The 22,602-nt window shown below is 38.0% G+C and overlaps 1 protein-coding gene across 1 annotated transcript in view; it reads left to right on the top strand.

The window, feature by feature from the left end:
* The window catches only part of LRRC2 (leucine rich repeat containing 2), a 73,046-nt gene that overhangs the window by 37,197 nt on the left and 13,247 nt on the right, over window positions 1-22,602 (top strand). Inside the window, exon 4 of the mRNA XM_079331319.1 lies at window positions 8,558-8,694. Within this exon, the coding sequence (XP_079187445.1) occupies window positions 8,558-8,694 (137 nt within the window). The remainder of the gene's footprint in view (window positions 1-8,557; window positions 8,695-22,602) is intronic.

The raw sequence follows: 22,602 nt of genomic DNA, 5'->3' as shown, positions 1-22,602 counted from the left end.
TGGCACGGAACTGTAAGGTTATATTGGGATTTTTTTTGTCCCACGAAGTATCCATGAAACTTCTGCAAGAGCTCTTAGTAAAATATTTGTACTGTGTCCTCTCTTATTTTTGATTTTCCAAATATTTAGGATTCAAAATAACTGCTTTTGAGACATACTTTATTAAGAAATAATATTAATAATATTGAGAAACAGAGAATTTTTGTCTCTTTTCTGCTGTGCGCAATAAAGTTTCTTTTGTGCATATCATTAATCCAATTTCTAGAACTCATAGGGGAAAACTATTAGTAATAGAATTTTAAGTGACTTCTTGATATCTAAAATAGCTTTTCCTGTTAATAAGATTCCCAATGTGTTTTGTGTATTTCCAAGAAGAATATACATATTCTTGTCTTACATGCCTGTTCTGAGGAACTGCAAACTCATGTATTATCTTTGTCATTTGTTCACTGTTATTTGTCCAACGGCTCAGTCTGTATGAAACAGAGGAATATTTTGTTTATATCCCCACTTTGAAGAGGCAGTATTAAATACTGGTGTTGCAAGTATTTATGAGGATATTTTTTACTCAGTTTTCAATGGCACCCCATCTTCTTGCACTTCCTAAATGAATGGCAGTGAGGGGCAGGGACCAGGGGAGTTAAATCACTTGTTTTGCAAGCAAAGGTTCATGACAACCTGAGGAATCTGAGTATGGGTGTGTCTGTGGGAACTGATGAGATGCATCCCAGAGGCTTGAGGTTACTGCCTGATGTAGGCACTAAGCCATTCTGTGACTCTGAAAAGTCATTGTGGTCAGGTAAAGTCCCAGGTACCTGAAAGATGGGAAACATTTTGCCCATTTTAAAAGGTAGAAAGAAAACCTTGGGATCTGCTGACCTGTCAACATCATCACTGTCGCTGGGAAAATAATGATATAGATCCTTCTGAAAGCTATGCTAAGGCTGACAGAGATCAGGGGTGTGTTTTGAAAAAAGCAACATGGCCTCACTAAGGAAAAGTCCCTCCTGATCAATTTATTGGTCTTCTACAGTGGAGTGACTTTATCCATGGACAAGAGAAGGGCTCTTATCTGTCTGGACTTTGGTAAGGCCTTTGACATGGTCTGCCACTACGTCCTTCTCTCTAAAGTGCAGAGGCATGGATGGGATATGTGCACAGTTCAATGGATGAAGAATTGGCTAGATGGTCTCATCCAGGGTGTGCTGGTCAAGAACTCAGTGTCTGGATGGCTGTTTGTGAGAAGCAGTGGGTCTCAGGAGACTGCATGGGAAACAGCGCTATTAAGTGTCTTTATCAATGATTTGGGCAGCGGGTTTGAGTGCACACCCAGCAAATTTTCAGATAATACCTAGGATAGGTTAACTTGTCTGTCATCCAGAGGAACCTGGACAAGCTCAGGGACAGGGCTCATGTGGATCTCATGGGGTTTAACAAGACCAAATACAAGGTGCTGTGCTTGGATTGAGGCACACTCTTGTATCAGCCCAGGCTGGGGATGAACAGGTCAGAGCAGCCCTGTGAGAAGGGCTTGGGGGTGCTGGTGGGTGAGAGGCTGCACATGACCCAGCCATGGGCACTCCCAGCACAGAAACCAAACGTGTCCTGGGCTGCATCCAGAGCAGCGTGGGCAGCAGGGGAGGGAGGGGATTCTGCCCCTCTGCTCTGCTCTGTGAGACCCCAGCTGGAACCCTGCACCCAGCCCTGGGGTACCAACACAGGGAGGATGTGGAACTGCTGGACTGATATCAGAAAGGGTGATTAGAGGGATGGAGGGCCTCTCCTCTGCTGACAAGTTGAGAGAAATGGACTTCTTCAGCCTGTAGGAAAGAAGCTCTGGGTAGACATTCCAGGGGTCTTTCAGTACCTGAAGGAGGCCTATAAAAAAGCTGGTTAGGAACTGTTTACATGGTCTTGTAGTAATAGGACAAGGGTAATGCCCATAAACTTAAAGAGGGTAGGTTTAGGTATTAGGTATTCTTCCCTCTGAGGGTAATCAGGTTGCCCATACAAGCTGTGGTGACCCATCCCTGGAAGTGTTCATGACCAGGTTGGATGGAGCTTTGAGAACCCTGGTCTAGTGAAAGGTGACCTTGCCTATGGCAGTGGGGCTGGAACTAGATGATATTTAATGTCCCTTCCAACCCAAGCCATTCCATAATTCAATGATTCTATGATTGCAGATTAATGTGAAATGTTGTCCAGCATTTTACTCCAGTTTGCACAAGTGGATCTACATTTGCATTTAATGGAATCCTTAGATAATAAAGGCAATCTGCAACCTCGTCTGAATTTTTTCTCTGACACCTTGTTAGGACCACTAATGTAGGCTTGTGAAAAAGGTAAATTTGTACTACAATTATTAGAATGCTGCAATGCTTACAAGAAATTAGAGACTTTAATTACCAATTCAGGTTTTTAAAAGTGAATTAAAAATTTAAACTGTGAATAAATGCAACAACTATGACACTGGATTTCCTATCTAAAAAATAAATAAATCTTAATTGAGAAACTTTCAGGGTGGCCATGGATGTGATTTTGGCTTTTACTGCCTTTCCATAGAAAACACAGAGATGTTAGCTCTTTAATTCCAGAATTTACACATTTTATAAAATGAAAAGTCAGTGACATTAAACATAGTTAAAAGTGGTATTGTACAGCAATGATTTTACTAGTACTACTAATTCAGAAGTTTTGCTTGAATGCTATTTGAATGTGTACGTGGGAGTCAAATCCTGCTCTACATTTGTGCAATCATGGAAGGGATGCCACCTCCTCACTCCCCACCTAAAGCTGCCTCAATGGCTGTATTACATGCTCATTAAGCCTGATGTTGACTGGGCAGCATACCAAAGATGGTGGAGAACTTCTGCACTAAGGAGACATAAATAAGCCCTAAGATGCAGATTTCAGAGTTGTGAAAGTCCTACATACTGTCTGACCACCCTTTTTATTCCCCCTCCTCCAAATGACAATGTCCATAGTACTTGAAGGCTATTTTGGGATTCATCCCCCCACAAGTTTGTGCTCCTTCCGTCAAGACACAGGATTTGAGACTCTTTAGTTTTCGTGGATGTTTTTTATGGTCAACACATTTGTGCTCGCTATCTGACAAAGTTAGCCTAGCAGATCTCACTCTGTAATCTGAATTACCATTCTGACAGCTTGTATAGCCTAACTCTATCCTTATCTACATTGCTGGTTGTAAAAAATTTAAAACAGTTATTTAGAGGAAAGAGTCATTAGACATGTGGTGCTAAATGGAAACCAGGTTGAAATAAAAATTTTATAAAGGAAAAACAAGTTGTTCCCAACTCATTTGGTTTCTATCTTTTGAGAAGATGGTTGAACTTTAAGTAGTAGATCTTTTCTACCTGGTATTCCATAATATATTTGATACAGAGAACTATGGAAAATGAATGTTCAACTCTAACAGAATGGACTTTGATACCACAATTGTAAAAATGAACAAAAGACTTGTTAAATAGAGGCCAAAATATGTTTACTTGGAAAGAGGTGGTATTGAAGAAGGTTATATGTGGATTTTCTCAAGGATCAGTCTTGATCACTTTATCACTTAGCATTTTTCAGGAACAGAGTTCCTCAAATTTTCTGACACAGTTTGTCTGTGTGCTGTCACTGCAAAATGGGTGGAAATATGGTAAGGCTGATGAGCAGATAGACTTCTGAAAAAAATACAGAGATTAAATTCACAGTTGCAGAGCTCAAGGTCATGTATTCAGTTTTCGTGCAACGTGGCAGAGATCATTAAATGCGAAAACTGAAGAAATGAAATTCCAAATCTAACAGTCACAGGAGGACTATCCAGTAATTTTAGATGAGAACAGATGCAAAATAAGTCCATTAGGACCTTTTAAGGAGGGTAATTTTTATTTTGTCAGCAGAGACTAGAGAAAATGGCTTATCCAGGCTAGTAAAATAAATTCTGAGATGTCTGTTACCTATAAAAACATCAGAAGTAAACACCAGGGAAGGGAAAAAAACCTGTTTAAAGATGAACTAGATAAAAGAATAAACGGTTATAGAATTTCTACAAATAAATTTAAGCTAGCAATCTGAAGATCATTCCAAATAAAGGAAATTATGGAACTCAGTAACTTCTTATAACAGCATAGCAGCAGGAGATGTAAAATATAAACTACTTTTCAAACAGAATGTGAGAAATAAAAAAAATATGATTATGTGAACTGGTCATGCAAGGAATTTATCCAGGAGATCCTGGTTAGTCTTATATATGTCTTATTGCCCTAGAGGGCGTATTAATACTTGACTACTGCTCACATGTCAGGTGGTATAACTTAATCCAGTGAAGAGCCCAGAGGTGAAAAATAGCCCCTGTAGAATTCCAAGAGATTGCTCCCTGCAGGCAGATCTTGGCAACCTTAATCCCATTCATCTATGTTGTCCTGAGTTTGTTATGGAAATAAAATTCAGTTGCATGACTCATGCTTTTTCCCAGTAATTTTCATAATCATAGTCACAGCAATTACTGTGAATTTGACTGTACAATCTGTAGTGCCCTTCTGTCTGTTAAAGAGAGATTATATATCACAAGAAAAAATGTGATACAGTTTTTACTTGTCTTTTTTCCTTATACCTGCAAACCATACTGGGAGCATTGTCACATGTTAGGTGCTGTGAAAGTCAGACAGAGAAGCTGCGCTTGAGTCCATCATACTATCTAGAAATGCTGTTGCATTTTTGTGGTTTCTTTTTCATAAATAGTTCTGCTCCATGTGTCTAATGCATCAGAGATGACCATCTCAACAGAGTTAGACAAGACAGTGACTAGCATGTTGGTAACACCAGATGCCTTGCCTAGTGGTCCATTAGTAGTTCTCGAGGAGTTCGGTTCTCTTTCAATTTCAGTGGCCCAAAAATTAGCAGCTACATCTGTTGTGGCTTAATGCTTATATACAGCTTGCTCAGTCCCCTGCAGTCCAGTCTCCTGCAGCAGGATGGGGAAAGAAAGAGAAAGGCAAAAGTGAGAAAACTCATGCATCAGGATAAAGATATTTTAAAAAGAAAATGTAAACAAACCAGTGATGCAAAAGCACTCACTCACTGCAAATGGATCCACATTCAGTACTTAAGCATTAAGGACCTTGGAAAAACTCACTCCCATTCTGCCCCTGTCTCCAGCTTTTACTGCTGAATGTGACATTGTATGCTACAGCATATTCCTTTGGTCAGTTTGGATCCAATGACTCAGCCCTGTCCCCTCTCAGCCTCTTGCCCACTCCTAGCTGATTCACTGGGGCAGTAGAGTGAGAAACAAAATATTTTGCTATGTTAGCACTGTTCAGTTGTTACCACAGTTTGGTCATAAATCCAAAACAACACCATATGAATTGCTCTGAGAAGCAATAATTCCATTCCAGATAGAACCAGTACAATATTCCAGTGCTGAATGAACAGGCAAAACATTCCAGGGCTATTTTGAATAAATGGTTGTTTTTTCATTCCAATGTGATTTGCTCTCTTTTAACAAGGGGTTAATTGAATGAGGAAGTAAATTGTGATTTTTCAGATTCTCTAGTTTTAAGGCATTTCTGTTTAAGTGATTATTTTGTTGCAATGAAGTGGTAAATTTATGGTTATAACACTTAGCACGTGATGTAACATCTTCATCTTCCTTATGATACTAAACCTGGTGAGGCTTCCTGATAAGTAGACTAAACTTCTATTGTTTTTAGGTGCTAAAAATATGTAAATAAGATAGTTCATACATTGACACAATTAAATTAGTTTTATTACCCAAATAACCCTTGTCAGATAGAAGTGTACTGACAAAACACTGTCTGATGTAGTCTTACAGAAATCTTTTTTTCTATTTTAACTAAACCAGCAGCTTACTCTAAAGGAAAACAAGGTCACCATCCTAAAAGAATAGCTGAATTTTGAAATACACCTTAGTTTCTGGCAGAGCTAATACTGGAAGGAAGCTGTGTGGAAAAACCTATGCTTTTCTTTGTTGTAACCTGTAGATATCAATATAACAGTTCTCACCATATATGTTTTGTCTACTGCATATGAGATGATTTGTGTGGTCCAGTTGTCATTTGAAGACAATGTTGTGTCCAAGGGAAACTATGGGATTTATAGAAAATGCTGTGTGATCTGGTGACTGCTAGTGTTGGCCATCGAGTGGCATGTCTCTGGCTCTGACAACAGCAATTTCTCAGGGGAAAAATGTAGGACCTTCTACTCCCTATGCTTCTTCTCTGTCCTTTTCTGTGGAAGCACCAAAGTGATCAACTCTAAGCCAAACAGCTCTAAGACAACCTTTGCTTTGGAAGAAGTTTGACTAAATGTTAATGTCTTAACAATAGGATCACTATTATGACACTGACTTGAGGATGCTTCGCACTCTGCAATGTCAACCCAATCTAATAAAACACCAGATTCTTATGGAAAAAAAATGAATAGAAGACTGATTGTTGTGATTTAAGAATGGTACCCCAAAATTCAGTACCCCTTCAAACCATGCACTCATCTCTCTTGCCCCTTGGCTTTCCCCTTCTCCTTTCCCTGCAACACTCTTGTCAGACAAGATCACTGCCCCACCTGGTTTCAACAGATGATGATAGAACACATACTTATGTTTACATCCTGCACTGCAACCCAAGACAGCTCTGTGGAGGAGAATGGGAGGAACAAAACACAAAGATTACACACTAAGAGAAGAAAAAATTACCACAAACAGCAATAAGTTAATAAAACCTACCGTAATGACCACAATACTAATGACACGAGTTACTAGAAAGACACATTCACACAGAAAAGACCTCAAATAATAGAAAATTAATCAATCAAATGGCTCCCTCTGCCATGGTTACTTGACCTAACCAAAACTCCTTCCTGGAAGAAAGTCTCTTTCTTCCACTCCTGACAAATATGTGAGGAGGTATAGAATACCATCTGCATTCTGGTCATGCCTTTTATCAACTACTGGAAAAATTAGCCCTCTCCTGGCCTGACCTGAGACTCTGATTAATATAAGTTTATGGTTGCTGTATATCTTGTCTTGCTTTAGAAATATCTGGTCTACTTTGAGAGGCTGTTGACAATGATACTGTTCTCTCCCAGTTTCCAGCTGAATGCTGTATTCTGTCTCTGGGTAGAAGGGAATACTACAGGAAAATAAATGGAGTGGAATACTGTAGATGATAGCAAGCTGAAGTATATACAGTTGATATTCGTACAGGAAAGGATGCCATTCAGGACCAACTTGACAGGTGGGCTCATGTGACCTTCATGGAAGTCAACAAGGGAAAGTACAAGATCCTGCAAATGTGCTGGGGTAATTTCCAATATCAGTGCAGGCTGGGGGTGAATGGGTTAAGAACAGCCCCACAGAGAAGAACTTGAGAATACTGGTGAATGAGAATTGGATATGAGCGGCAGTGTGTATTTGTAGCCCAGGAAGCCCAGGAAGTATCTTAAGTTGCAGCAAAAGAAGTGTGACCAGTATGTTGAAGGAAGGGTGTCACTGTGCAACTCCACCTGGAGTACTTTATCCAGTCCTGGGGCTTCCAGAGCAGGGAAGACAGGATCCTGCTGGAATGGCTTCAGTGGAGATTGTCAGGGGCTGTGAAAATTGTCAGAGGTCTGGAACACTTCTATGAAAGAAAGCTGAGACAGCTGGGAATGTTTAGACTGGGGAAGAGATGGCTCCATTAGCACCTTATTAACACCTTTCAACATATAGAGCAGACTTAGGAGAAAAGTACAGGGAGGCTTTTTAGCAGTGCCTGTACTGACAAGACAAGGGACAATGGCTTTAAATGGAATGGGAGTAGGTGTAGGAAATTTTTTGTGATGAAGGTGAAGTGACATTGGAACAGTATGCCTGGAGAAATTGTGCATGACTCATCATGGGAAGTATTCAGTCACGTTGGGCAGGGCTTTGTACTAGATGATTTTTGAAGGTTCCTTCCAAATGAAGCTATTTGAAGCTATTTGTAGCATAATACATGATCATGCAATACAACTACCAGTTTTTTCATAAAATGTTCTCATTTCATTATGTATTTCATGGTTCCTTTGATAACAAGCCAGCTATTTGATATATTCAATTTTCTTCCACTTTGATTATATCACAGAATAACTTGCATTTTTTTTTCAGGATATTGTATGTTAATTACATTTCTACCCTTCTTTTGCTGACAATTATGTAATATTATAATTTGAAGAAACAAAAAACTTTGTTACTAAATGTAGCATAGAATATTATTATGGCCTTTAAATTATGCCAGTAGATATGACAAATCACATTGAAGAAAATAATGAAACACATACACACATCCATTATGTAATCAAAACTGTGCAATGCAGAATACTAAAGACAGAATTCTGATGTAAGGCTGTTAGTGATCACTGCAGAAAATATTTATTAATCTCACTCATCATCACAATAAGGAGCCTTTTCTTTGCTTAACTGAGAATACCTTATATTTTTGTTTTCTCTCTTTTTTTTTCCTTTTTTTTTTTTTTTTTTTGGAGTACACTGATTTGGATTATCTTACCCTCACAGGCTGCTTAAAAAACCTCAAAGTGCTCAATGTGAGTTTCAATAATTTGAAGGCAGTTCCTCCAGAATTGGGTGATTGTGAGAATCTAGAAAAACTGGATTTGTCTGGAAACATGGAAATAACAGAGCTCCCATTTGAAGTAAGATAATAATCTATGTTTGTTTCCATCTTTTTTATTTGGCTTAAAAGGTATTTTATCACAGTGTTCAAATATTTTCATAACAGATTAAATCATATTCTTTGCAGTTTTTAAAAATAACGTTGTAATAGTAATATAATTGAAAATGCTTTAGAAACACTTAAATAAGGCCAAGGTACATTGTTTTGGTTTCGAAGTGACTAAATTTTACTTGCACATATTCTGTTATATGAAGGAGGGCAGGATCCTAATGGGTGTTTGGCTGTGGTAATAAGCAGAAGGCTGCAAATAGGTGTTTCCTGTAAAAATGAAGTGCATCTTGATAGTGAAATTCACATACACACTTTGTTCCTCGTGTCTGTTTTCCTCTAAAAACTGTATGGAGAGTTCTATAAACAGCACTGCATTTTGCTTTGAGCACAAATATCTCTCTGAAAAGGATATTACGTGTGAGGAATGGCATGAATGTATAATAGACTGAGAAAAGAACTCCCAGGCATGCAGTGACATTATTTTTTTTCTGTTGGCTGTATAACTGCTCTCTGCCACAGCTGCTCTGAGACTTATTGTCAGGGAGAAATAAAATCATTGGCTGATACCTAACCACAATTTTATCTGTCATCTGTATTTCTCAGGTTCTTAATACCCTGATTTCTGGGGGGTGAATAGAGGGATCTTTAGGGAAAGTGTCAGGCTCTTCTTTACTGATTCCTGCTTTTTCTCTAAACATCTGTTACTGGTGATTCACAGGCAATATTGGAGTGGATTAAACTTATGTGAGATCTGATTTAGCCCTGCTTATGTTCACTTCTGAGGAAAGTAATAGTAATTAATTTTCTCCCCTGACTTTTCAGAGTAAAGTAGTTTATCTGAAAAGAATTGCTAAAAAATTGTGTGAAGAAAACTGAAACAAAGAGTGAACCTTCCCACTGTAAATAGGCAGGGAAAAGAAATGCTAGCAACAGAATAAGCAATGCAGGTCTTTCTCTTTCCTCGTCTCCAGGAAAACCAGTGAATGAAACAGGTAGAATTTAACAGATAGAATTGAACTAATTCCCTTAAAAAGGAATCATAATGGAATCAGAAAATCATATATCCTGAACAGGCAAAGGAATTAAATAATATTTTCTAAGAAGAGTGAGTATATTCAAACCTGTGGATGGTAAATTTATTCCCAGTCACTGCTATTTTTAAATAAACTGAGTATTTTCCCAGTTGCTTACAGAGGTCTTGTAGTGCAAAGATTTACCCATGTTTATGAATTATGGGTAGCCTTTGCATGTAAACCTGCATGTGCATGTCTTTCCAGGGCTGAGCCTGAAAGACTGGTGTTTCCTTTGGAGAACTCAAAAACATTGTTTCCTTCTAAAAGTCTCCTCTTCAATAAGATTGAAAACCGCAAAACTGAGTGTAGGTTATGGCCTAATGGTCACTTAAAACCTATGGAAAAAAATTGGAGCTGTGCAAATAACTTTATATAACAGTAAAAACTGCAAGCAACATCAAGTTCATATGGTACAAAAGGTCAAGAAGAAAAATATTGGCATTATCTATTATGTTTCTCTGGAGGCTGAAACTCAATTTATATTTGTAGTGATCTGGGAGGTAGGCTACACAGCTCTTATGATTTATAATTTAAACTCAGTTTCTCAGAATCAACATTTCAAGGGCAGCTTTGGAAACTGAGCATACAATTAAAGGAAAGCTTTTGTTGAATGATGTGAAATGCTGCAAAGTGTTTGGCCTTTGGCATACTATGGCTCATGTTATTCAGAACTATTGCATCAGTATCCTTACTAACATAATAGGTGTCTAATATTGACTCTCAGACAAATAGTTATAGTCATTAGTAGGTAACTATTTAAGGAATTAAAATTTTGAAAAAGGGAAAACAGGAAGACAGGCTAGGTTGAGATAATAGCCAAATGCCTACCTGCCTGACTACTTCATTCCCCTCTTCAGCATGACACTGGGAGAAAACAATTTGAGAAATCTCATGTTTCAAGATAAAAGACAGAGCGATTGTTTCTCCTTTACTTTCATAGGCAAAAACCCTCTACTTTGGGAACACTAATTTAATAATATTTGTCAATATATATTTCATTAGAAAGAAACAAAAATACTAAAAAAAAAACCTAACAAACAACTAAAAAAAAAAAAAAAAATCCCTGCCCTCCTAAGGTCAATTTTATTTCCGATTCCATCACTGAGTAATACAGAGTTACAGCCAGTACACAGTGGTTTATAGCTGCTTCTTCAACCTCACACTTTTGTTCTCCCGTTGTGTGGGGTCCTCATGTGCTGAACTTTTCCTGGAATATCCGTATGCAGCAGCAGGAGTCTTCCAGGAGCTGTAGTGTGGACATCTACTCCATCACGCAGCACCTCTGCCTCCTACTGCTTTGACTTGATATTCCCTCTGTTCTTTCTCACTCTTTTTAATTTCCCCCTTTCCGCAGTGGATTTTTTTCCCTCTCTCTTAAATCAGTTTTTAGAGTGGTGCCATGTATTTTGTTGAGGGGCTTTGCTGCATCCTGTGCTCAGTCCATTGGGGCCATCTGGAATTGTTGGCATTTGGGACAGCCTGTGGTATCTTCTGCTGAATGTCTTCCCCTAAGCTGCCCACACTGCCAGCACCCTGTCATGGACAAGCAACACAAGAATTTACAACCACAAGTTAGATTATATCACATATTGTCTAATAAAATTGTTGCTAACATCCATTAATCCAGTGAAATGCTCTTAAGGTTTGTCACATCTCTCATATGGAGTGAGTACTAGGAATGGAGATTATAAACAAGTAAATATGTGCAAGCTCTGTTTTGGTATGAGAATGGCTTCCCTTTGCAACATTAGGAAGAAAGAGAAAACTGGGCAACTATTAGAAAAAATAATATAGAGTGTTGATAAAAATGTTTCTCTTTTATCCTCTGTTAGGAAGTCAAAATTTTATTTGACTTTCAAATAATTAAAAGTTTTTCTGGGAAGATTAAAGGAGTATGTGAGAATGGCATCAGTTTTCTTCTGTGTAAAGCTTAGTAAAAAGTAATAAAGGCCAACTGCAGACCAGTAGAAATTATTAAAGCATAATTATTATAGTCTAATTTTGCCTTAGTTTTTTCTACATAGAGTAATGTAAAAAAAGAGCCAGAGAGACACCCCATCTGAAACCATAACACTATTCTTGTCTAAATGCACCTCATGGAGTAGCTGTATCAGCCTATTAGGAGCATGTCCAAGTGCCTGGACATTTTCAGTATTTCTGTTTGGGTGTGCTTTGGAACGGTACCTTAAGGGACGTGCCTTTTGCCGCACCATCAGGAGGAAAGCACATTTCTCACTTATCTGTTCATTTCTAGCAGAAGGCTCTTTCTCTGTTTGTAAAAGCTACTTTCAGCACTCTGTAAGACATCTCACTAAATCTTAAAATGAGGTAATCTGATGCTACATGAAAAAAAATTGAAGTTGTGTGCTCTTATCTTTTACTTGCTCAAGGCTTAGGGCTTCATATCATTCTATATTATGTCCAAGAAGGAGCAATCTGCTTCAATGTCTAGTTTTCAATTTTTAAAAATTTATTCTGTTGTTGGATGTCTAACATTTTTAGATATTAAAAAGTTCCATTTAAGATTAATATTTGATTAGTATCAATTGAAAGTAAAATTTGACAGACAAAGTTTATGGATCTGCAGTGGAGTTCAAATCTATATTAGCCTCACTTGCAAATTAATAATGTCTTCTTCTGGATATGAGTGAAAATATTAACTGCAATTAAATATAAAAACTCAACCTACATGATGTTACGTTTATGTAGTTGGCTTGTACCAGGTTATTCTAGACCTCAGTAGCCAAGTTAAGCAGAGGAAGGTTAAGGCTTGAGGCACAGTCCTGCCTGATACAACACATGTAAGATTCTCAGATGGAGAGGACTTTGTTCTTCTAGTTAGGATGCTTTGAGATGAACCTGAACCTTATCTAGCCCCTCTCTTACCATAGTGTGACTATACTAGATTCTATAGATAGTAGTTACAGGGAGAAGATGGATGGATTTATTTCCAAATTGCTTGTATATTTTGTGTGTGAATTTAAGAATTGATATGAAACTGGTATCATCATACAAGTTATGCGTGGTTCTTTGGACCTCCAGGTGCTCTTAGGCACCAAAGCTCTTAGGCTCCTACTTCATCAGTAATCTTAAATAAGCAAAGCAGCTAATAGTTAAAAAGGTTATTTATTACAAACCACATCTTATTACAAAGCACATCAGTCTCAAGAGTATACACACAAGCAATAGCAAACAGCAATGGCAAAAACAATGGCAACAAAGCAGAAAGGCAAGAAAGGCAAAAGGCAAGTGGTTAAAAGCAGCAATGGCTAAAAGCAGCAACTCTCCCAAATACATACTGTTATGTAGGATTTTTCTAACAAGCTAAGCTGCAAGCTCAGATCACCACTCCTTAAGCTATTAGAATTCTAGTTTCTTAGCACTCCATTGTATGCATACAATCTGTCTTGTTCTATCTAAGAAATGTTAGCAATATTCTTACTATAGCTCTATTATGTCTGAGTCCTGTCTACAGCTGTGGTCCTGGAGCCTCTACTGAAGATATTAGTATCAACCTTTACTAGAACACTCACTGCTACTGCAGCATTTGAAATCTTTCACTTACTAAAAGCATTAGAACTCACTCTAAAACTTATTCAATCCCTGCACTCTGATTTCTCTCTGAAGAATTCAGAGAGACCCCTAACTCACTGACTCCAACTGTTATGAAATAAATTTCTTCTTCCAGGAAAAATCCTGTTTTATAAATGGTATACTTTCTGATAAAAGTTTGTAGAAAACCAGCTCTGACCTTATTTCCAGGTGTGTTTTCTTCAGAAAGTTTTACTTTCTACAGTTATTTACTGAATAACGCAATTAGAGTTTTCTGTGCATGATATTTCAAAGAGACAGCTTTGTTGTGGATTTCTCTTTTTTTCTGCCAATAATGTTGCTGCAGCCAACAGTACCTATGTGACCCAAAGGAACTTCAATGAAAAGAGAAGGAATATGAAGGAGTTCTAATTTCCTCCATCCATACCATCTGGTACTGCACATGCTGTCAATCACAGGACAGGCAAGGATTCCACGAACAAGACAGAAATGCTTGCAGTAGATGTTCTCATACAGAAACAAATTTAAAAGGTTTTTTTTCTTCCAAGTTATTCTGCCTTGAACAGGATTCAATATTACATCTGAGCAGTCCCAGTAAGTGATTAGAATTTTTTCTGCATTGTCTGGGTAGCACAAAGTGAAGGAATTAGAGACTGTTAAAGCATATGAATAATTTGTCAAGCAGAGTGAGTATCTATGAATGCCTAAATTTTCATGTCAATCCTGTAAAAACTGATCTTTGAAATTCATATAAATTAAAAGGTTATGCTTCATGGCTGCTTTAACACACTGTGATTTCAAAAGATCAAATTAAATCTTGTATTTCTGATGCACAGTTTCAGCTCCATCCTTATATAAGCAAGCACAGACATGAAGACCTTTCAAAATCATAGAACTGTAGAATGGTTTGGTTTGGAAAGGATCCATAAAGATCATCTAGTGAAACCCCTCTGCCATGGGCAGGCACATCTTTAGCTAGAAAATGTTTCTCAAGGCCACATCCAACCTGACTTAGAATGTTTCCAGGAATGAGATATCTACCACCTCTCTGGGGTGCACCAGTGTTTCACCACCTTCATTATTAAAAATGCATTCCTTATATCGTCTAATTCCAAACTCTTTTAGTTTAAAAACATTACCCCTTGTCCTATCACAGTACTAAAAAATGTCTCTGTCTTTCTTGGACTTTAAGAACTACAAGGTTACAGTGAGATTTCCCCTGAAACCTTTTCTTTTCTAGGTAAAACAACCCCAGCTCTCTCAGACTGTCCTCACAGAGCAGGTTTTCCATTACTCTGTTAGTTTATGTTGTTGTCCTCTGGACACCCTCCAGCAGTTCCACATCCTGTGCTGGTACCCAGTGCTGGGTGCAGGGTTCCAGCTGGGGTCTCACAGAGCAGAGCAGAGGGGCAGAATCCCCTCCCTCCCCTGCTGCCCACGCTGCTCTGGATGCAGCCCAGGACACGTTTGGTTTCTGTGCTGGGAGTGCCCATGGCTGGGTCATGTGCAGCCTCTCACCCACCAGCACCCCCAAGCCCTTCTCACAGGGCTGCCCTCCATCTGTTCATCCCCAGCCTGGGCTGGGACCACGGGTTTACCTGACCCAGGTGCAGCACCTTGTACTTGAGCTTATTAAATTTCTTGATGCTTACATGCACCCAGCTCCCAGGCTAGTCCAGGTCCCTCTGGATGACATTACATCCGTCTGGATGACATCACATCACATCACATCACATCACATCACATCACATCACATCACATCACATCACATCACATCACATCACATCACATCACATCACATCACATCACCTCATCACATCAGTCACATCACATCACACAAGTCACCCGAACAGATCAACTTCACCACTCAGCTGAGTGTCATCTGCAAATTTATTGAGGGTCCATTTGATCCCACTGCTTACATCATTGATGAAGAAATTGAATAGCACTGAGGCACACCACTTCCCACCAACTTCCATCCAGATATTGAGACATTGCCCAGTACACTGGAGATGAGACCACCCAGGCAATTCCTCATTCACTGACCACTCCAGCCATTAAATCCCTGTGTCTCTCCACCTCAGAGAGAAATAGTGCTGGGGAACCATGTCAAAGATTTTACAGAAATTCATACGGATTACTTGTGTAACTCTTACCTTATCTTTTGATGGAGTTCTTCTACTGTAGAAGTCCACTAGGCTGAGTAGGTAGAACATTTCCTTGGTGAAGATCTGCTGGCTGTCCTGAATAACCTCCCAATCTTCTGTATGCCTTAGCATACTGTAATGGGTTTGTGTGGCCATGTTTAGGTAATGTGAGTGCCACAGGGGCGGCTTCTATCAGAAGCTTTCTTCAAGTCTGGGACAGCCAGTGACAAGGCTGGTCAGGGCAGTAATGGGGTAATGCTTCTGTTATATTTAAGAAAGAAATAGAAGTTATTATGCAGGTGTAGTCGTAACCAGAGAAGAGTGGGGTGAGGACATGTGAGAGGAACAACTCTGCAGATACCAAGGAGAAGGAGGAGGAGAAGATGCTCCAGGTGCGAGAGCTGAGGTTCTGCTGCAGCCCCCGGTGCAGATTATGGTGAGCCAGTTGTGCCCCAGCAGCCCATGGGGGTCCACAAGGATGCAGAGATCCATTTATAGTTTCACCTTGGCCTTCCTCACCCCATCTCTGTACAAATAGAATGAGTTCCCATAGTCTTCTCAGATCATCTGTCCTTGCTTCTGCTATGCATTTTCTTCTTTCCCTTTAGTTTGACCAGCAGTTCCCTGCTTAGCCATTCCAGCCCCTTGTCATCCTTGCCTGATCATTTATGCCTGAGGATAGAAAGATCTTGCACACTGTGGAAGGCATCCTTAAATATCTGCCAGATTTGTTTTTCACTCTTGTCCCTGACATAAGTTTCCCAAGGGATTGCTATTGACTAAGCCTTTGAAGAACTGGAAATTTGCCTTCCTAAAGCTCTGGGTCCTGACTTTACTCTTCGACTGACTCATGTCCCTCAGGACTGTGAATTCCATCAGTGTATGATAACTGCAGCCCAGGCTACTAATCTATGTCACCAGTTAGCTTACTTGCATTGATGACCTACATGTCCAGGAATGCAACCCCTCTGGAAAGGCTTTCTATGGTCACAGGAGTTAAAACTGGTGCTATTTCTCTGTTTTGCTTACCTGAAAAATATAACTATAGATAGTTGTCTCTCAAATTGCTTAATAATGCTAACAGGTGTGACCTTAAAAAACCCCCTGACATGACTAGGGATTTATCAGCTACTAACATTAGTTACCTATGGTTTTCAAACACAACAGTATCCAGAACAGACATAAATATCCTTTTATACATTAGTATGATTCCAACTGATATTTTAAAACTGAGGTTCTACAAGTGGAAAATTTTCAGTCTCTTTTGTTCTCTTTTTGTTTGTGTGCCCAGTCCTCTTCATCAAAGCCATGTGTTTAGTAGGAAGAACAGAGGCACAAGCTATATGTGTGTGTGTGTGTAGGTTTCAAATAAATCCCCACTGGGCATTTTCATGTAACTTGTTGTCTTTGTGATTGGTGACTGACACATCTCAAAGCCATTACCTAGTAGGTGGGACACCAGCTATCTCTATAGAAATGTAAAATATTAGGTTGCTTTACCAGCACATTACTTTTCAAATCTGTGTGCTTACAAACCTATCTCGTTTCATTGCTATTTGTTTTTTTCTTTAATGCGTGTGACAATTATAAATAAAAAATGCTATCAAATGTGCAGGACATTAACTTCCCAGGGGTTTCACTATCCTATAAGGCACTGGAAGGACTAATCTGTAGGTCCTTCCTGTCTTATTAAATGGGACTATAAAGAACGTGTTAAATCTTTCCTTCTGTAAGATTTTTTGTAGATTGCAAAGGAGCTATGTATCATATTTGTAAAAAATGGAATTTTATTCATTTTTTTTTTCAGGAGACCACAAAGCAAAGAGGAGTGTTATAATAAAGGGATTAACTTGGTATGGGGAAGCCAACCTTTGGTAAATTTTTCATTTTAAATCACTAGGAAGAGTCCAATTGACTGTTATTGGGCCAACATTTCTGTATATATGTTTTTAAGTCTCAGAAGTGGTTTTCCAGTTTCTTGGCCTGGTTGCACCTCCATTAGACAGGATTTGATCTCATCCTTCTTTGTTTAGGACTTATATTGTCTTTAAGTTTGCTTAAAGCTCATGATAAGTTGCTTTCCCATGCAGTTGGTCAAAGTGTCAATCCATGCAAAACAACAGCTGTGTTATGGAACTGGTATAAGATGCCATATCAAACACTAGCAGGAGGGGTGTGAAACCCAAAAAAGCAGGTGCAAAGGTGTTAGGTGTCAGAAGAGATTCTCAGAGGCCTTACTGCTGCAGGAGCTCTCACAAATGTTTTAATAGTTGAGGGGCTAAAGAAGGACATGGATCTATGTTAGGAAATAGGATTATGCAGTTAGGCATGGGAAAATGTGTCAGTTGATCCCACTCTTGACACTGTGCTTCCAAAGCCTTCTAATTAATATAGCATCATTTTAAAACCATGTCACTATCAGAATAAGTCAGCAGCTAATAATAACAGTCCACTCCACTGGAGATCTGACCCTTGCTTACCTCCATTTTGTGGTGCCAGTGACCTTTCCTTTACCTTTCACATTGGTTCAGTAAAAGTAATATCACCTTTCACAGCCTAAAATGTTTTTGTGACAGGGAATGACAGACAAGTAGTTTTACAGCATAAGGGAAGATTTAACAATGACCAAAGGGGCATAATGTGAACATTAAAACATGGCTATATCATTACAAAAAGCATGAATATAACTGTAAAATAATTCAGTGGTAGGAAAGAGTATTTGGTACTGTTCCAGCTCTGCTTTCACTTTGAAAGCAAAATAGGCTTTCAAAATTCTACTAATATATCCTCCATTCATCTGTGAGATAATCTGAGGCAGATTTTATATAGCTACTGAATAGAAGCAGAGAGCAGAACAAATACATAGCACATCAGACTTGCATGTTTTGTCTTGCAGAAAAATGTCTCTGGTGCAAACATATATGAATTGATGAGAATCAAAACAGAGTTATAGTTGAAGGGAGAGAAAAGCATGCTATTTATTTTTCCATAAAGTACAGATAATGAGAGGTAATATTTACTCCTTAAGAAGAATGAAGTTGGAGTGTATAATTGAAATTAATTTGTTTAATTTATTAATGAATATATTTCTATCAGCTGTTGACTAATTACAGGTTACATATTTGATCAACTCTTCACAGCTGTAAGAACACTTGGTAAGGCTGACTGTAATTTTTATTCATTGTCATTGATCAGTGGGAAAGATATAAAGACTGAGATAGCCTGATCAGTTGAAAGTAGACATAATCACAGCATTTTTTTATCTTATACAAAACTCAGGTAAGACCTCTGCTTTACTGGTCCTGGACAAATTATACCCAATGTGAAATAGAAGAAATATCCAATTTGTGAGGGAATTCAAAGAAGATATGTCCCAATGACTCCTACTTTACATATTGAAAAGATGCCAGCTCTCAAGCCTGGCCTCTGTCATTCTAAACTGCAGTACAAAGCAGGATGAGTTCAGGTTAAGAAATTAATGGCTGGAAAGCTCAGAATAAACACATTTCTTCACTTGCTGTTTAGACTATCCATCTAATTCACTATTTTTTCACTATGTATTTTTTCACTATTTCACTGTTCAAGGGTTTGACAGTGGTAGCAGAGGGACTACAAGTTTCTGGATTGCATGTGCGCATCAGTGTTTCATAATTTGCTGTTCTTTTCTGCCACTCTGGTTTCCCTTTGAATTCACTCATTTCAGTGAAGAGAGGTGTTTTAAGGTGAGGCCAGGCTACTTCAAACTGTCTTTAATACAGCTGAAATATATTTTATTCTCAGATATAAAATGCTCTTTGAAATAGTGGTTAGAGGAAACAAAAAAGTTATTGAGATTAGATGACTTCATGTGTTGCTTCAGAATGTTGGACTGCATTTTTCAAAAAAAAGGGAAGAAATGAGGAAGTTCTAAAAATACAGATAATCTTAAATCTCAATTCATTTCATTGCCATATTTAAGGTCTTGATATACTTGTTATATTACATACCTGTAGTGGGCCTCAGCATCTCAAGACTAGAAATCAGGAAACCTGTGTTATGCTTTTATCTGCTGTACATTTTTACCTTGATAAGTGGCTTTCTGCCACTGTGTTTCTGTTTACTTTTTCCCATTTGCCTGCAGTGACTATTAATGGTATTGAAATAACACAATAGAGAACTCTTACATTTGTTTTTAGAGCATTGTATCCCAGATTTATTTGCAGTTTTTTGTGCTCTGGTAATGATGATAACAGTACAGTAATAAACCCTAAAATTCAGATCTGCTTTACAAAAATTTAAACTTTTAGTTGTTTTGACATTTGAAATCTCAATAAGCAGTATTGTTCTACATGAACATTCTTGTAGAATGTAGAATATTCTACACTGGTGCGGTGTTTGTGCTGTATTCTGAGGTTGAAAAAATTTGAACTGTGCTGGTTTGGACTTTGGCATAGAAATAGAGGTTTTCATTATTTTTGTAAATGTCAGTTTCCTCAGAATTCTGCAAAGTTATTAAAAACCATATTGTCATTGCAAATTCTAGAATCTAATCGTGTAGAGGTTTCATTTTATCCAGGGGTGCAATGCTTTTTGGTTATGTTGCACTTGTGAGGAACATTGTGAAGGAAAAGTACTTCATGAATTACCAATTTCTCTCAATTGTTCTAAACTTTACAATTTTTTCTAATCCTGATCTTGGTATTTCAGAACAACTGTAAACCAAAAAAATTTAAAGAAAGTAACAAAATACTTCCACTCTGTTATTACCTATTGTTCATTTCTACTATAATTTACCTAGAGAAAAATTGGGAATTTTGGTATTTTGTGTATAATGTTGTTTTGCTTAGTGAGAAGTAATTTGGGATTAATTACTGTATATCCCATTACATATATATATACAACTATTTATTTGCTTTTTTGACCATTAATGCATAGTGAGCACGAGACTTTCACAAAGTTACATTTTCATTTTTGAGTCTTTTCCCAGGTTTCAGTCAGTTTAAGAAATGTTCTTGCATTAGCTTGTGCTTCGCGGTATTAAGTTTTATTTGCAGTTGTGAAAATCTTGACAGCTTCAGATGCATGCTGTTAATAATAAATGTTACTACAAAGTATTTGCTCAGCAGTCATACTTTCTTTAGTTATATTCATGTTTTTATATGCTCAAAGCATTATATGGGTATTTGCAAAATGTCATGGTCACAGAAAATATTATCTGATACTGCACACGATATACATAAATGCGTCAAAATATTTTGTTTTATTATTAAAAAATTACTGGGGCTATATATGCCTCTAGCAGCAATATGTAGCTAAACAAAGATAAGTAGCTTGGACCCAATCTGAAGGGAATTGAGTAGTAAAACATCTGTTTGTAAGCTACTTATATTGATATAGGGCATAGAAATAAAAGTGTAAAATGTCTCTGAACTTATACTGTTTCAGTACCATGAAATCTGATTCTACACAATTTATCTTCTGAACAGCTATGCTGGGATAAGACAGATGACTGATTTTGTTAGTCATTTTTTCCTTGGTGTTTAAGAGACACAGGACAATATTTAGCAATCTAAGGGGCTTATGGAACAAGCTTTCAGCTGCGTTTGTGCCTATATCCTCCCGAGGTACTCTGAGCCAGTGGAAGAGGACTTGATATAATTTAGACCTAGAAGCTTCTCAGATATACAAGAGCCTCTTGGCTACACTGAAGACTGGCCAGATATATTCTATGCACGCAGGTGTTTTTCTGTTTTTAAAGACCATTTCAGAAATGTTTCATTAGTATATAATGGGTAAAAAAACTAATCAGCAAATCAAATAGCCAATGAAAAAAAAACAAGGAAAAGATAGACTTTCCTGTAAAAAGCAGATGATGTTTGCAGGCTTGTTATTTTATCATCCCTACCAAATATTACATGGCTGAGTGGAATTACGAGACGGCTGCTCTCCAGAATACATCTCTGTAAATTTCACATTGGGGAAATCCTACCTCTAAAATGCATCTTGAGAGTCCAGCTTCATTGCATATTTACTAGAGTATGTGTATGAAAAAGTATTCATTTTATCTTTATGAGTCACCTAATAAGAACAACATAATACAATAGATATCATAAGGTTACATGGTCACAGACAGGAAGGAGTAGTGCAAAATAGCAATGAAGCATTAAGAACTGTAAGAATTCACAGCCTCGTGGTCTTAACTGAACCAACAAGTTCTTAAAAAGTACTCAGATATCTATATCTGTCACTGTAAATACAACATACGTGCCATTCTTTAGCTTTCTTGTCCAAGTCAGGAAATCACTTCTTGCATATCTGATTATTTTCCTAGTATTAGCTTTATTTTCAATTTGTTTTTGCATGTCAAAGCAAGACATAAAAAATACTAGCAATACTGTTATAAAATAGGGAGAACTTAATTTTTGGGAAGAGATATAGTCAAATTTTTTCCTGCTAGCTTTGTCACTTCCTGAAAGAAAGTGTATAAAACCCATGTGTGTCTAGCAGCACTAGAAGAAAGGATGGAAGCGGAGGGAGAGAAAATTTGCTGCAGTCCTGTCAAGCCACAAAAGAGTGACCTGTTGTGTTAAATTGTTGACAGTGACCTCAGTAGTCAGTTTGCCTACCATCAGACTACATATGTAGTCTGCAGACTTAAAAGAGAAACTATTTTTATAGTGGATATATTACAGCAATATGCTGGACTACTTATGGTCCAATTCTGGACCAGATATGTCACAGTATGCAAAGTAGTTTTATCTCCACTGTGGATTTCACAAATCTGGGGATATTCTTCATGAAACACCTGCTTCAAGAAAAGACAAATCCAGATCCAAGTTGCAGGGTTCTGCTGGTAGACAATTATTCACACTGCTGTATTTCTCAACACCACACATGGCAAGTAATGTCAGCCATGGGTTTATGTACCAAATTATGGGATGGGACTGCTGTGGAATGTGTCTCGAGCTGCTTTATTATAATTTTTTCTTTCCTCCCAAGCATCAGTCTCGTTACACACTTGGGACAGCAGGACAATGCCAGCAGCTCATGTCCTCAGCAATGGCCACAGAACGTGATGTTGCAATGCACTTTGAAAGTTTTTTGATAAATCACAAAAAAACCCGT

Source organism: Erithacus rubecula, assembly GCF_903797595.1.
Source record: "Erithacus rubecula genome assembly, contig: SUPER_Z_unloc_2, whole genome shotgun sequence".
NCBI lineage: Eukaryota > Metazoa > Chordata > Aves > Passeriformes > Muscicapidae > Erithacus > Erithacus rubecula.
Note: the sequence above shows the minus strand (reverse complement) of the source record. Positions and strands in the feature narration are given on the sequence as shown.